Source organism: Helicoverpa zea, chromosome 11, assembly GCF_022581195.2.
Source record: "Helicoverpa zea isolate HzStark_Cry1AcR chromosome 11, ilHelZeax1.1, whole genome shotgun sequence".
Classification (NCBI taxonomy): domain Eukaryota; kingdom Metazoa; phylum Arthropoda; class Insecta; order Lepidoptera; family Noctuidae; genus Helicoverpa; species Helicoverpa zea.
The window spans coordinates 5,670,112-5,688,132 of record NC_061462.1 but is presented as its reverse complement, the minus strand read 5'-3'; the positions used below and the strand labels follow the sequence as shown (position 1 = coordinate 5,688,132).

Here is an 18,021-nt window from a genome sequence, read left to right as displayed (position 1 = left end):
ATTGAAACGAAACGGAAAATATCGGTGTTCTGTTTCCTGAATTTAGGTTGTATTGGTTTGTTTTGGTAGAATATTTTTTTAACCTATTCGTCAAAGTTTTTTTAACAAAATATATTTACATGATGTTCGTTTTGTGGTTGCTTTAATGACGTACAATGTGCCAACTATATGTATGATATTATGTATTTCAACCTATACCAATCTCATCTGCCGGCAACATAACAAACTATTTGCTCCAGTTGAAAACTAAAATCAGGCCATTGCATAACGTACCCTCATCGATTACAGCAATTTCTACTTTCCCTCGTAATTATATTAAAAAACCGAGTCACACGAGTGTATGAAAAATAAATCAGGATTTATTTAATACGATTTCTTTGACCGTAAAGTCGCGGTCCGACTGCGGGCGACGACAGGTTACCTCCGAGACTCGGGTTCAAGTTAGTTTACTTACAAACTTTTTCACGGCCAAGTGTGTTATATAAGCTTCGTATTATAAGTTCGATAAGCAGCGACCCTAGTCGTGACCGAGCTTAAGAGTTGCCAAGAAATAGGGTAGATGGTACTTAATGAAATAGTAATACGTAACTATTTCGCGTATGATTTATGAGAAAGAAATATGTGTATTAATACGTTTTTTTTACTTAGTTCCATGTTATTAAGATTTAGACCTATGTTACCTAGGCAATAGCATACGAGGTCGTTGCCGATTCGAAGATGTACTATGGCGTCACGCGCTGCTTAATCTAAAAGATCCATTCTCATTGTACTGTCGCATTTCGCATTCACAACGCTTTGAATCCTGTTCTCTCGAAAAGGAAAATAAATATTCTTTATACTCATTTGATTTCTCTTTTTTTGTTCCAGATTTACCGAGCGTGGCTGAAATGTAACCACAATAACATTGTAATTTTACGAGACAATAAATAACTGTTTAAATATACTCAACGTAGAATAATGCGCTTAATGCATGTAATATATTTGAAATTTTGAGAGGATATTGCTTTGGAACGAAGGTTGTTATGACAATAACGCGATGTGAAGCACGACCAAAGAGTTTATTGGTATCAAATGAGCTTTGGCGCCATGACAGCGGAATCATCACGGCGGTCAAGATCAGTTTCCATGGAAACCGGCGGCCTACCACTGGTTTCGACGTTTGCGCTCCTCACTATTGTTGCAGGTAAATCTGTTATGATCCTACTCTTTATTTTTCTTTTTTATTATCAAGCCACGTTAACATTTGGGAAATGTAAATAACATTATTCCAGTAACTATTGTTTATTTTTTTACCTCGCTATCTCCTAAGAGGGATTGTTAATTCGTCTTTTACGGTGATTAAATATTTTATCTTATTTCCAACGAAACTTCTTTACACAAAAGTTTTTCTTTTCTCATTAATTTTAATTTTCTTTTCATTCTTTATTGCACTCGGATGCCATCAATTTTCTAACCAGAATAACACCGTAGAGTCAAAATTTATACAAGGGAGGCGTCTGATTGTTATACAAAGCTATTCCCTTTATGCTCCACTTTAATTCGTAATAAACATTGTTAAACTTGAAGGCGGAGAGTTAACGCCCATTTTGAATAAAATTACCTTAATGTACCTAACGAACCTTGTTCCACTGCCGAGTATTATGCCTATTACCTTGTCGGACTGAATTATTTCCTGGCAAGTAATAGACAATTGCCGTCTCATGGGCCTGGAATCTATAGCTCAAAGTGGAATACGGAATTTGCTTTCTGCTGGAAGATTCTTAAAACTGTTTGAACTTTGTTAGTGTGGAAGCGGAATACTGTGTTCTGTTTATTAGTTGTGCTACGTTCTTTTGTTTAATTTATGTTTGTGACTTCTAATTATACGCGAATCAATTGTATGTAACCAAAAAGATACCAAAACGTAATCCTTCTAATTAAATTCCTGTTTTTACACAACTGCAGTCATGTACGACATTGCGTCCTATCAAACGGTAAAACATGTTATAACTTACGAGGTAACGTCACTATAATTCGCAAGTTCATAGAGAACATCTCTGTGTGGCAATAACTCCTTCGACTAAAGCTTTTTGCATACATTTAGTTGGAAAATTTTCGGAGACAAGTCCACAACTGTAGGACAGACTCGACCACCCGAACATACTAATGGAAAAGCTGATGAAAAGCTTAATATCCCGTGGAACATCTCTTTTAGCTTTTGAAACATTAATTTTCTCTTCCTGGTAATGCTAAAACTGTTTCCCCAAATTCAGACCACTTCAAATATTAGTTTATCGAATAATCCAGTTCGTCATTCCACGGTTTAATTTCTATGTCGAGAATTTAAAGCATATTTTCATTTTATTGCGTTCATGTTTAGGTACTTGAGATCCTTTTCCTGTAGGTGAACAGGTTATTTGTGGTACAAGTACATGTTTAATTTGTATTTTTTTATAAAGTTTTTTTATTGAAACTGTATAAAAAAAAGTATATGCGGTGTGAAAGTATTCGTATCTGAGTTTCGGACGTTGCTGCTTGGAATATTGCATTCTCATCGATTTTACACACGTATGCAAATGTTCAGTTTAAAAACCGAACTGCATTTACATTTGTACCACGGCTACAGGAGAACAAAGGCAGAATCGTGTAAAATTACGGCGTCATGTAAAAAACATGTCAAGTCAGAGTTCGGGCTGCACGTTTAGCTTCGTTTCTTTCTGTACGTGTTTGTTCGGAACGTGAGTTAAAACTAGACCGCACTTCACGTGATGTAGCAAATTGTTGCACTTTAACGACTGTCTACAGTGGCGGGCTGCAGTTTAGAAGCAATACCGCCCCAGATTCCCTCACGTACCGCCAGACGTAAGGAACCCGCACTGAGCGCTGCCCTACCGGATTCCAAGTTTAATTGAAAACGCTTTATATAACCTTTTCTTTTAATTGTTTAAGGCTCTCACTTCATCCCTGCCCCGTGCTCTGTGAAATGTTTAATTATAGTTCCTAATGAAAACTCTACAATTTAAATAAACACGTACAATATAAATAATTATGTTTATGTGCAATGCGAACGATATGCGTTAAACCCACATCGGATTACAGCTAATCATTGGATTAATTGTATGGAAATTAGTGATCGTACGCGTGGTGAATTTAACGCAATTCTATCAGAATGTAATTATAGACGTCGATGAGCGTGAAATACTCAATAATTGGAACACGTAATCGAATAATATGGAGGGCTCGACCGGTGACGTTCGGTATAATTGATATAATTATTAAATTTATTCATATTGTCTGATAGAGCTTTGTGGCGGGACCAGGCGAGACACATTCATACGGCATGTGACTTATTTTAAAATTATTATTGTAATTAAAAAGCCCCTGAATATTACTCAAGCCCATTTTATGAATTAGAGTGCCGATACTGTAAAAAATATTACAACAAAGGCTGATCACTAACATTAAAATGATAAACAAAAAAATGCTTTTAGTAAATAAATAAAATTTTCAGTTCACACTATTCATCCTGAGTTTTATTTTTTATTTTATAATATATTTGTGTTGTATAACGCGTCGGTGATTTATTACTTTAGATATTATTTTATCCATGGCTCGGGTGTGGTGGATATCAAGATAAAGGGGTCGTCGGTCGACAAAGTTCGTCGCGTAGCCGCCAGCGACTGGCCCCGAGTTATTAATTTTCATTTGACTCAGATAAAAGCCTTACTTATTGCTATTAAACGTCTTTGAGTAATTTGTTTTGTGACATCTTTGAGTTTTAAACCTTACGTGGACTTTTAAAACTTTAAAATTAATGAGCATTTTAATCTATGCCGCCTTTGTATTTTCTTCAGTTTCTTAACATTAAAATGATTCTTAAACTCCAAGCCAAAATTTTGCTCAGTTTTCTATCTTTAAAAAGTAGGTAACTGACATTATAATAATTTTTCTCTTTACTATTGTCTATCATTCCCATTCATTAAATGTAGCATACCAACAATACATTTAAGGTAAATTGACTGTCCATTTTTAATTTTAACTCTGTAAATATTATTTTTAACTCGATAAAGGGATGATGTGTGACCGGAGACGAATGACGAATGTTCCGTATCGGGGTGTTATTAATTTTCATTTGACAGTCGCATCGCGGCTCTGAGCAAGTCACACGGCGATGTGACGTCACAAAGCCCGCTTGAACTATAAACACTGCCTCGTTTTGTTCCATTATCGGCTCTCTGTGGACTTTTATTCGAAAAATAGTGTTACACTTGTATTTGTGGAAAATGTTAGCTGCACTTTATTCTATATGTTTTTAATGTTGGGCTCTTACTAATATGTAAATGCTGCACAAATGTAGGTTATTCAATTAACAAATTCTGACATTTGCATTTCTGTATTTATTTGGGCCTTTGACCTAAGAAAACAAATCAATTTTAAACCAGAAGGGAAGTCGAATAAAAAGGCTTAAAGCTACGTTTTATGAGGCAAGGCCTCAAAGTATTAGAAGAGGAACTGCATTTTTTACTATACTAATTAAAATGTCTCATTAGGCTCAATATAGGAGACCTACAGGCGCACAGCTGACAAAGTAATCTATATCGATCTATCTATATCTATTCTATATTCTATCTATATATATAAAAATGAAGCCAAGGGGTATTGGGTTGCCCGGGTAACTGGGTTGAGGAGGTCAGATAGGCAGTCGCTTCTTGTAAAGCACTGGTACTCAGCTGAATCCGGTTAGACTGGAAGCCGACCCCAACATAGTTGGGAAAAAGGCTCGGAGGATGGATATATAAAAATGAAACCCGCTTTCCGTGGTCACGACATAACCATGAAAACGGCTTGACCGATTTGGCTGAAAATTAGAGGGGAGGTAACTTAGACCCGGGAGAAGGTTTTTGTCAACATCCGCTACGGGACGCGGGTGAAACTGCGGGCGAAAGCTAGTCCTTAATAAAATACCTTATCAATTGGTCAAATCAAAACTTTCCAAACTTCAAGCTATTATCAATAATTTTCTCCTCATATATTACTTGACTTCATTGCATAGATAAAGTTTTACAGTAGAATTCACAACGGGCGAGTTGTGAAAGCGGCGAGATAGAAAATCTTAAGTACTGAGCGAGTGAACACGTAAACAGCAAAGTTAGGACCCTATTACCGAAGCTGTGTGAATTAGATCCATTCCCATTTAGTTCACAAGGGTCTTATTACTAGCTCTGATCTATAAGTCCAGTCAGCCGTGATTGTTGATTTGATTAAATTATTTCTTCATCGTTTTATGTTTCAATAACTGAACTGCATTTGATGAAATGGTTTGCTCACCATGTTCTGTTTATTAAATCGAAATTATTGAGTTATTAAATTTTTTGTGTTATTTGTCATTAACTTTTTCTGACAAAGTTTTGACTTACTGACCCCTTACACAATACTGTCTTACACGATATCATATTCATGAAATAACGATGGGTTGTAGGAGTCTGATCCACATAATTTTTCCTTTAATAATGCGCATCAAAAGCTAAGCAGGTTGTGTGTCAGCATGGTCAGTATACTACACACAACTTAACTTAAAAACAACATTTTTCCCTTTTCCAGTGTTTGCGTTTAGCTTTGTGTATGCGGCCGATATTGGGGTTCTATTTGGTTCCATTTCCCAAATTCGTCGAAACGATGAAACGACTAATACCAATGTGGGTTGTACCGATAACTCGAACAATTGGTGACAAGTAAACGCTCTGCACTGAATATATAATGGGCTACAGCGCCTAGTGCTCTTAGTACAGAGGATTGCAGAACTATTATTTAGGTTTCGGTTTTGTCTGTATCAATGAATTGTTGTATCTAGGTAGATAGATAGAATATTCTTTATTGTACACTAATAACAAACAAACAGAAGGACATAACAAACAAGTAGTAAACGAGTACAATAGGCGGTCTTATCACTAAATGTGATCTCTTCCAGACAACCTTTGGATGGAGTCGATCTGTAAAGAAATACATTACGGGTAGTATACTTAGCGTACAAAAAATATTATTTTATTATTTATATCAAAGAAATCAAATAAACAATACATACACATATATAAAGAAAGTAATACAAAACAAAAATAGAAATACATAAGAAGGAGAAGCAGCATTACAGAGCTAGGTAATGATTCTTCACCATACTCTTGAAGACAGCAAGAGACTGTGCGCGCCTGATAGTCACCGGCAGTGCATTCCACAGACGAGTTGCCTGAACAACAAACGATTTGTCATAAAAAGACGTGGAATGCACCGGCATCTTCAGTTTTAAGTTCTCTGATGACCTTAGAGACCGTGAGTGGGTGTCACATACGAACTCAAAGCGTTCTTTAAGATAAGAAGGTGTTGTAGGGTGGAAGAGAATACAATAGAGCAAAGAAAGTATATGAGCATTCCGACGAAGTCGTATAGGAAGCCACTTGAGTTTAGTGCGAAATTCTGAAACATGATCATACTTGCGCAAACCAAATATGAATCTTATACAAACATTTTGAAGTCGCTCAAGTTTATCTAGTTGGTCCACTCTGAGGTCAAGATAGCTGGCATCGGCATAGTCAAGGATAGGAAGTAAGAGAGATTGTGCAAGCGCAATTTTCGTGGCAGTGGGTAGAAAGTTCCGCAGCCGTCTCAGTGATCCTGCAGAAGCAAATAACCGCCTACTGGTTTCCTGCATCTGTGAATCCCAAGACATACTGCAGTCCATGTATATCCATATTATCTATATTACCAAGAATTGTCAAGTTTATATGTTCCACTTGGATACTAATGCATCTATTTCAAATTCTGAACAATATAGGCGAATTGAGTCCATATGGTCTTTGTTTCTAGATTATAATTTGTACCACCTACCTGTATAACATATGGAATGCAAATGAAGAATTGAGTATTGAGAATAAAACAAAAGTAATGCAAGCGAGGCAGCGAGCAGAACCAAGTGTGAAAATAAAAAAACAAAGTACGTGTGTCGAAGTTATAAAATATAGATAAAAATTAAAATTTTCCTTTTCACAAAAGTTTTAAACAGGCAACAAAACATTTTATATTCTCTGCAGACTGTTTATGTTAATTCTTTGAGCTTAAGCTTTGAACTGCTAACCTTACTTTGCAGTTTATAAAGCGGAGGTATTTTCTAACCACAGTGTTTTTAGAAAAGATTTATTCTGATCTAGTCATAGATTAACCTAAGTGATGTATGTTAGGTATACCACTGAGTTACTTTGTATGTGAGGTTAAATTGATAACGTTTTGATATGACCAGGCCCGCCGTAAGCGGGCGTGCAAGGCGTGCACCGCACGCGGGCGGCACGTCCTAGGGGGCGGCAAATCGAGCGAACTATCACGTAATATAAAAAAAATACAATATCTTTTTACCAATTATTTGATTTCAATATTTCCGAACACAGCAATAGCGCTAAGAATATTACTTACACTGCCGGTTTCAGTTACATCTGTTGATCATTTTCAAAATTAAAAATTATTAAAAACGATTTAAGATCAACCATTAGCGTAGCGTGGGGGGAGCGAGCAGGGGGGGCAAATGCCCTGGGCGGCACTATTTAGGGGGCGGCAAAATTAACCCATACGGCAAAATTAAACCATAATTACGTAATAAAAATATTTTTACTAAAAATAGATGAGTAGATTGGCAATAAAATTTCAGATAAATTCTATCAATTTTGACGGGTTCATCCTTTGTCCCCAAAAAAATTCGCGCTTTTGCGACGGCTCAGGGCGCCGGATATAAAGGGCGCCGCAGGCGCCCCCTACCAATCCTTGATCACAATGTTACTCCTATTTTTGTTTTAAATTTCATCAAAGATTGCAACTTACAAGAACTGTATCCAAATGAATGGATAGCATCAGGGCCATCTTAACCTATGGTGCAGCTTGTGCGAATAACCCGGGCGCCGCGGGCTCAGGGGCGCCGAAGCGAATTTGTGTTTAATTCCGCGTTAAATTTGAGAAATACTCGAAGAAACACTACTTTTATGTCCCAAAACTCAAAAATTTTCGCGCTCGCTTCGCTCGCGATTTCCTTACTTTACGCTTCAATTTTTTATCGCATATAGCTACTTTTAATATCCCAATACTCAAAAAAATTAGCGCTCCTTTCGCTCGCGGTTTCTTCACTTCACAGTCGCTTTTTATTATATATGTTTAGGACTTTTAGTGATCCAAAACTCAAAAATTTTCGGGCTTACTTCACTTTACAGTTGTTTTTATTTTTCAAGATTTTTTAGTCTACCCTAGCAAAAAGGGAGCGTCGTTTTTAAGTTCTTTTATTAATAAGAAAGTAACTTCTAGTTTCCATATGAACTTTCATATTTACGGTACTACTTTAAGTCCCAAAATTTTAATACATAGGCACCATCATCAACAAAGAGTTATGTACGTTTGGGCAAAATTTTAAGTAATTTTTGTTTTGAGTTCTAAAATATAACAAAAAATTTCGCGCTCGCTTCGCTCGCGCAATCAGAACACATCCTCCAGTGTTTTTGCATTCACCAACCAGTAATAACTTATGTACGATTGGGCTACATTTTACGTAATTTTTGCTTCGACTTGTTAACTATAAAAAAAAATATTCGCGCTCGCTTCGCTCGCGCAATCGGTAACTACATACGTCTCTGTTTGTCGTATGGGTTTGAATTGCAGTTGGAGGGCACCGTAGAAATCTCGCCCTGGACGCTGGTAAAGTGAAAACCGGCACTGATCGCAATTTATCTTTGTTTAATTGTTGAGGCATTCAATTCCGAAAAATCATTTTTCGCGCACGTCCGTTATAGCTTTTTGTTCACTTTGGCTTATTATGATATGTTTACTTCATGAAAACTCTAAGGAAAAAATCGCGCTCGCTTCGCTCGCGGCTTCATGTACATTTGCACTACATTTCTGTGCATATCTTACTTTTGGACTTTGCTTTGTTAATTTACAGTGGTTTTTATTTGTTTTATGTCCTTAGACTAAAAAAATTTCGCGCTCGCTTCGCTCGCACTTCCTTACATATGCAGTATGTCTCTCATGCGTTGACTTTTTCAACGGGAAACCCACCAAAACCATTAATAACATATTTAACTGAAATTAAACATTGCTATAGATATTTAAGTTCGTTACTTTAAGTTACCCATAATCTGTTCTAAGCACTTTGATATACATTATGTTGCTACCTACCCATTAATCACAAACTTTCAATACATAGGGGCCACTTGGGTAATGATTGCACTGCATTGATGCCCTAAATAATTGCTTAGTCTGCTTATGGGCTAACCCAGGACTTCTTAGGTTACTCTAAGACTTAGAGCATTTCAAGTAAATAAAATATGTTATGTAGGTACCTATTGCAATATTTATGTATCCAAAAGTAAGTGCGTTTTCTGCAATCAGAGCGGTGCATGTACATATTTTTTTCTGTTGGACTAGTAAAATGGATATGAATTGGGTCCGGACCCCCTGGACCCCCCCCCCTTATATATTTTTTGACAAAACCCAGTATAATATGTAGTGGTAGGGCGGCATAATCGGTTTTGCACGCGGGCGAACAAACAGCTAGCGGCGGGCCTGGATATGACTAACAGCCAGTTTCTTCATCAAAAGTTAAAGCCAAAGTAAAAGTCAAAGTAATGTCTAAAGTAAAAGTAACGGTCAAATTCAATTTTTCTATTAGTTTTGCTGTCACTTTAGCCTTGAAAAAACGTATTTGACCGTTACTTTTACTTTAGACATTACTTTAACTTTAACTTTTGATGAAGAAACTGGCCGTTAATAAAATACCGATAAAATAGATGTAAAAAAAATTTGATTGTTTCGGTTTTTATGCAACCTGATACACGTTTGTTTTTGTTGATGAAAAAACAAGGTTAGAAGTGCAATAGACTAGTGATTTCCAAGTGCAAACGACTATGGTAAAAAAATATTATTTTCCGACATGTGATATTGGAAATTTCAATGCGTGTAGCATTTGAATTTTACATTGTAAAACAAAAAAACAATATTATTTTAGATATATGGAATTTTTATTGCCTTTGTCCCGAGGGAATCTGGAATCGGAAAAAAGTAGTCTGTTTATTCTTCCGATATGTACTTAAGCTGTGCATGAAAAAACAACAAAAATATACAGACTGATATATGAGAACTTTTTGCCTTCTCAATTCTTTAATTATTTGCTAGCTGAACCTTCAATGGCAATAATACATGTGTTAGTTATTTTTCATAGCTTATTTTTTAATGTCCTCAAATTATTCTCTATTGGTGTGTAAAAAAGTTGGAAATGGCTAGTAGGAGACTAATGATTTTTCAATCAGAAATTAAATATTTCCACCAAATGAGCATTTATACGAGCAATTAAGTATTAGTCAAAACCAGTGAAATGTTATTTTCAGCAAATTAAACAAATCCAATAACCCAGAACTTGTTTGTAAATAAATTATATTGTGCTTCCAATCAATTTCACTTCTATGCAAATATTTGTGTATTTGCTTTTAATTAATATTTCATACCAATACACGTTAAAAAGCGGTCAATTACTCGTTGTTTGTACATTTAAAAAATTATGATTTTACTACTAACTTTAAAATGGCATAAAATTAATTGATCAAATAAATAATGTGTTATTTTGTAATTTCATAAGTACATTAATTCTGTGAACATTGAACATTTATTTTCGCTATTGCTGTACCGCATATTTTTGCTAAACATTCTGAAACCGGTTTAGCAAGTCTGGTAGCAATATTTTTACATCAGTGAGGAAATATAAATTGAATCGTGCAGCACAAGTTGATTATCTAGCCGTGCGACTGTCTCGGGAGATGATATAGGAAAGTAAGTTGAAGTGGAAAGTAGACCATTTTATTGCGGCAAATCGACGAATACAGAACGCTGTGTAGGCAAGGAAAATGCGAACCGAGTAAGCATTACTTTTCGTCTCCGTCAATGCGGGGAAAGTCACAGGCTTTACAAATTCTACTGCATAAAACCATTTGATTTGACTTTTCACAGATATCTCTGTCATTACAAATGAATGAGAAAAAATAATGGAGGCACCTCCGTTTTTTTAATTGAATCGTTTGTGGCTGAAGCTAAAAAGTGAAAAATTTATTTAATCTCAGCCCCGCATTAGCCGAATTGAACGAAAATATTCGGCGTTCCGAAATCCCGCACGAAGCCATTAATCGTTTTGATGTCACAGTATGGGACATTTAGTGTGACCCTTTTTATGCGCCAACCTTTCCCGATTTACGTCCCTAATCGCCGAATACCGAATGCCGAAAACTGAAACTCAGGCGTTCATATGGTCAGCGCGTTAAAACGGCGGGTACTGAGTGGTGCCAGTTCATTGTGAAGGATTATACAAATGATGTTTTGGTACATGAGCTACTGTATTTGTTTCGCAAATCGGCGCTCCACCCGCCGCCCGCTCCCGTACTCTGGATGGTTCTTGCAGATTTAGACTCGCTTACACTATGCATATCTTTTGTTCGGTATACGAACGAACGCTATTTACTTCAATGTTAAAACGTATTCACAGGAATTCATTTATTCTCAGCTTTTCAGACTCAACGTTGGCAATATTGGAAAAAGGCTGATATTATTCGATACGTTCTTTTGTTCAATGTATGATGTGAATTAAACGGGTGGTGTAACTTTCCAGTAAACAAAGTAGTTCGTTGCGATTTTTGGTTACGGATGCGAGATTTATTTAATGAAAGTAGATCAATTGCTATAGAATTCAGTAGCATCAGCAATATCCCCACTTTTGTTTGTGCAAGCCTGACCCAATTTAAACCAATTTGAAAGGCCAATTCGACCTGTATTTCTTCTGATTGTATTTGGCTATCGTTGAATATAAAGCTGATCCGACTGTACGCTGTATTGTTTATCAAGAGTCCCTGCAAAGTGTCAGTTAATTTATTCTAGTAATTGTGAGCTGGGTGGATTAGCGTTTGTTTGAGGAGTAAATGGCTAGTTAATGGCTGCCTGACTTTTTGTATACAGGCGATGGTCTTTTCTCCTTAGTTTTTGTTACGGTGAAGTTTTTTTTTGTTCTAAATGCTTATTGGGTTATTTAGAAGGTGATTTTTGTGTACAGGCCAACTGCAAGGGTCGGGCTACACTGAACAGGAGCCGGAATTTCTGTCACCGTTGGAAAACCTGACAGTGGCTCAAGGCAGGGATGTGCACTTCACGTGTACTGTCAACCATCTCGGAACTTATAAGGTAACATATGATACAAAAAAAATATAATAAAATATATTGGATTTGCACTTTCTTTTTACCACTATTACAGTATATGAATTTGTCAAATACGTAAAAGGCTCGATGTTACTTGCTATAGTTATTATTTCAAATAGTTTGGGATCTTACTGAACTGTTTCTTAATTAACTACTATATCTCAATATGAAGAAAGTTATTACAATTCGTAACAAGTAATATACTACTACAATATATTAAAGTATCGTGTTAATGCGAATTGTCATTGCTGTTTATCAGACCACGAAGTTTAATAAACTCGAGCCGTAAACTGAAAACTAAATACATATTTACTAACTAGTAGTTTAAAGTAGTTTGCCCCATTTCATATCAACTTGAGAGTCAATATTTTGTGGCGGTAACAAGGCCTCACTCTGTTGCTTTCAAATTATATCAGAAGATATTTTTATATCAATTTCTTATTGAAACTGGCTTCAGTGCTGAAAATCTATAATCTATTACCTATCCACAAAAGTCTCATGAAAATTAATGCATTAATAATAGAAAAGGTATCACCGCAAGCCTATTCTGTACTGTACACAAAAGGTTTTTATATGAAATCTCTTTCTTGAAAAGTATTTTTATCATGGTGTGGGTTGTACGTTGTACAATAAAGCCCAAAGCCCAAAACAAAAGCTCCAATTATATATTAAAATAGATTTGGGTAATATTTAAAACGTAATATCCATTGAATTTCATTTCATTACTTCACAAATGAGATGTTAACAATTTGAACTTTAATGTAATCTCTCTGTACGGCATTCATTAATTAATAAAGTTCTTGAATGAAATTTTAATGCAATAATTGTGCATTCGTCCTGTTTCCAGAACTGAACTTTCTGATTAAAAATTTTATATGTATGTACGTAATTATAAATTCTTTAAACACTCAAATGAATGCAATGAAATTGGTTCTATAAAGCATTCTCTTTGGCGTTCAGTCTTTCCATAAATTTTAATCCATGTAGAGAAAAACATAACATAAAAATCAATAAAAAGTTCCACGAATTACTTACCTTCTTTCTAAAAAAATAACATTAAAACCTTTTTCCACCAGGTGGCCTGGATAAAATCAGACACGAAAACAATCCTGGCCATTCACACTCACATGGTGACATTAAATCCTCGGCTGTCAGTGACGCACAATGGTCACAACACTTGGAAGCTGTACATCAGCAATGTGGAACCGAAGGATTCTGGCACCTATATGTGTCAGATCAACACCGACCCCATGATGAGTCAGGTTAGTGATCGTTCTTCTTATAATTCTATTTTTTTAAACAGTGTCTATGAGTTTTTTGCCTGTTTCTTCTCCATAAGACCCACTCTTTGGAACTGCGTAACTAGCTTGATGTTTCTTTAGGACCTATATGATATAAAAACGTTTGACTTTGACTTTATGGAGCGAGCTCCAGGTGTAATCAGCTAATAAGGCCTAGTGTCAGAGTTTTCTCAAATCCGAGTGACGGATTTTTTTTTCAATGGGAAGTTATCAAATCACCCCTACCGCTATGGATGCAGCGTGAGCGAGTATCAGACTCTTACTGACTAAAACCCATCATGTTCAATCACAAGCCCTTTATGTGCCAGGACCGTGGTACCTAACTCTTTCGAAGAATCCAGCAGCCCTGGCAGGCTTTGGCCTTGGTGGTATCTGACTTGTGGTCGTCATTTGTTTTTGGTATATAAGAAGCTAAATTCTAGATAGGCATATGTAAGATTCAATACTGAATAGAAATAAGATAAAGAGGCTACTTAATAAATGTACATAAAAATGGCGAGTCATAATCCTGCTGTGTCGAGTGTCGAGCTTTTAGGACTGACACTACAGAAATATATAGCACTCTCGCCTCATAAGGGATGCGATGCACGTTCGTGCTAGCGCTCAAAATGACTGATACGATTTTCTGATGAATTTCTAAAAGGTCCACGACGAAAATTATTCACGCAATTCATAAACATTAATTTAGGAAACGGTGGTTATAATTTATCGTAGAATCAAAACCAAATCACTGACCGGAATAATAGATGATAATTTAATAATATTATTATTGCATCTCTATTGTGAACTCATGAGTAAATAATTGACTATATAGGTTCTATTACGCTTATATGACAAAGCACTAAATCATTTACATTAACATAGTTTAATTAGAACACCATGGCTTATCAATAATACAGAGTAATTGCAGTTGGTTTCCATTTGAATGCAGTGCCGCCGGCTAATATTAAAATGTATGCAATCGATACAAATCGTCAGCTTGCATCGCTCCGGGACTATGTCACGTGCCAAACGTTTCATCTGATAAATTAAATCCGTATTCTTTGTACTTCTTTTGTATATTTCACATAATTCATAATGGAACGCGTTTTTGTTGAACGCTCAACTCTTTGACTTTTTAGTGATATGAGTAACGGCCTTTGCTGGCTTTTATCTTACATATTTATGAGTAGGTTCTGTCCATATTTTATAATTTTTATTATAAGTATATACCTGACGTAGGATTTGTCTAAATTAATCAATCTACCACATAATTAATTTGTGATTGCTCAACTACCGTTAAGTGATTGAAGAAAATACATAAAAACAGTCTATAACATAAATAAGTGAAATAAGCACGTTCCATTTATCAAATCATTATACTATTACGACGCATAAAAGCGGGCAGCTCGTTATATTTCTTTGCGTTCGGTCCAAGGCTCGTGTATCGGAAATACTGACTAAAATTGACAGATTAATGATCTATCAATTCTGAGATAAGAATCTCGGCCGGTTCTGCTTGGCTAGACGCAAAAATATATCTAGATGGAACATCGATACAAGGCAGTTCAACATACAAGTTGAATGTTTCGAGAAAGATTTTCATATTGAAAAGGGAAGTGCTAATATTATTTACCCAGAGACTAGACTAAACGTCTAGTAACTAAGACACTGATGATTCATTTTAGGAATTCCTTACTACTTTAAAACAGATAGAAATCTTAATTTTTACAGCGTAAAAACAATATTTCTAAAAGACTTTTGAACTTATATTTCCGTGAATAATCCTTCGATAGATTCTCTTGATCCATCGTAGCCACGTTTGACGATCGCTCCATGTGCTCAGAAATTCGCACACTAATGGCTATCCATCGAACCATGCAATAGTTTGTAGAATAGTGTAAGACCAGTGACGTGGCAAGCCAATCATTCACCATCTCTGAATCCATCAATCCGAGGAAATCTTCGAAATAACTTAATCTCAACTATTGAGATGAAAATGTGCTCCGTTATCTATTTAATGTACCTACACAAATAATGGACATAAAGTCAAGCTTTGCTACTGAAACTGTCCATCAGGTCCGTTAATCACTTTTGGCACCTAAAGAATAAAAGTACTTAGGTAAACAGAAAATGTAGGAATATTTTTTTACCCACGATGTCACTTGTCAATTTAGTGGTACCATTTACATCTAGGTAAACCAAAAAGGCAGTGAACTTGAAATACTATGTCAGACACGACCGTATTCCCATGAATATGTCAAAGAGTAGACAAAATTGTTACGGCGAGGCGTCGTTCCTAGCAAGCCCGTGACGAGTAACTTTCATACAATATTATTATAACCGAGGAACTCGGCTTACCCGAGCTAGCGATATTTTACCGCAAAGGGGTATTGGATGGTGTATTTTTAAATCTTGATTTTATTTTTGCGTCGTAAAGTTGGCGTTATTGTGTCAAGTTTCTCATAGATGGCAGTTTATTGAATAGTATGAGAATTATTTTATGACTTCATTTGAATGCACTATTGCCTTCCAAATGAAACAGTTAAAAGAAATTTACTAGCGGTCTGTCCGGTTCCGATAGATATTTGTATTGTTTACTTAAGCTGAAACCTAACTGGTGAATTACTATCTATTCGTGCATTTTTTTTTTAATTTACCGCAATCAGTTTGTTATGTATATTTACTTTCCATCGCATTAAACTAAACATAGTTATCGGCAAATCTTATCAAGTGGATCAAATTAAATTTTCGATTCTATGGGATTCACGGAACTCAATATGGGTTTCATAGAGCACAATAGGTGTCATGGAGAACTGTGCTCTGTTAGACACTTGACCCAATCACTTAACGAGAGCCCCTCAAGACGTTTATCGGCTATCCTCGGTAATGGGATTATCACACTTTATAAGATTATATTACGCCTAATAATGTTAATATCCAGTAATTGGTTTTATAGACGATCCCTTCTTTATATAGGAATAATAACTACGACTCACCAATATATTTGGAAAGAGGCTAGGCAGATTTATCTTTTCAAATAGGTTGAGATACCACGACTAACATAATTCAACCACGAGTAATATGTACAAAAATTGGTATGTGATGGTTTGCTTTACCTAATGTTCTCTTTCACAGTACTTGGACTACATTGTTCGTGGCCATCAAAATAGAACTTTATTACCTTCCCATCATGGCAGAGATAAACTATTTTTTTTTTTAAATCTTTGCCAACATTTACATACTTGCTTGCAGCCAAGTGGTAATTCAGCTAGCTTTACCAAGCGTGACGCTGAAGCTGAATATTCGCTATTCAGACAAACCGCAAATTGAGCATAAAATAGATTTCACTTCAAAAAACTATATTTCTACCTTATAAAAACCAAAGCATTTTTCTAACATACTTCGCAGAATTTCCGTTAAGACCTCACCCCGTTATCACCGCACGGTTTGCCCCTAACCTTCCATACCAAGCTGGTTATGTAAATGGCAAAACATTTTATGCGACTCAAAGCTTCGGTATGTTATTTCGGGGAACAGAGTGTCTTTCATAGTCATGCGGGCATTAAAATAAACATTTTGTTTGTCTGCGATATAAGTAGATACTTGCCAATTTATTACGCTTATAACTCGTGGCGGAAAACTTTTGTTGTATGAGGTAACCCTTAGCGTAGTTCCGTTTTGTTTGGTCTCGTTATCTCGCGATGAGATAAACAAGTAGGTAGGTACAAGTAATAGGGCTGTGCTAAACATTCTGTTGTTACACGGAGCTGTGTTCGAGGAAAACTTTCACGTAATATTTAGAAAATGTGATCAATATTCTGTGTTTTTTTGCTTGTTATACAAATTGCTTGTTGGTTATTCCGGAGTTAGAGTTTTATTGGCTAGGTTATTTATTTTTTGTGTATAACAATGTGAATGTTATTGCTGCGAATAAAGTAAACGTGTTTTGGTTGTTACTAGTTTAGTTTACTGGTGTCTGCAAAAATGCATTTTCATGAGTCCCGATTTTTTTGTTCTATTTTATAAACGAGGCGGCATTCTAAATTTATATAACTTATACAATTGATTGCAGTAATTTATTTTTATACGTTGTCAAAGTTGATACAATTCTGAATAAAAATCCTCGAAAAATTGGTTATAAATAACGGTGGTCTACTATCGATGGTTCAATAGGACCAATATCTTTGGCGTCTTAATTGAGTTTAGTTTCACTTCCCTTTGTCATAACCTATGGAATTTAATGTAAAACAGAGTTCGGTTGGAAATACAAGAGGAGAGTTGGTGGTGGATTGACCAACGTTATATCACCCTGCACAAAACTTCTCCCTGTCTATGGCTGTTGAAATAATATGCAATTAAAACAAAACAACATTGGACTTTTTTTAAAAAAGAACCCACCCAACTATTACCCAGCCACACATAAAGCGCTTAATAGCTTATTTATCTTAGCGGGTAGTGACAACGGTACCGCGGCACCACGGGTACCAGTGGAATTTTGTTA

The 18,021-nt window shown here is 35.8% G+C and overlaps 1 protein-coding gene across 1 annotated transcript in view; it reads left to right on the top strand.

Annotated features, from left to right (window-relative positions):
• Nucleotides 1–873: 873 nt before the first annotated feature.
• The window catches only part of LOC124634741 (lachesin-like), a 34,682-nt gene continuing 17,534 nt past the window's right edge, over nt 874–18,021 (top strand). Inside the window, exons 1-3 of the mRNA XM_047170402.1 lie at nt 874–1,183; nt 12,095–12,222; nt 13,314–13,499. Coding sequence (XP_047026358.1) covers nt 1,072–1,183; nt 12,095–12,222; nt 13,314–13,499 — 426 coding nt within the window. The 5' untranslated portion in view covers nt 874–1,071. The remainder of the gene's footprint in view (nt 1,184–12,094; nt 12,223–13,313; nt 13,500–18,021) is intronic.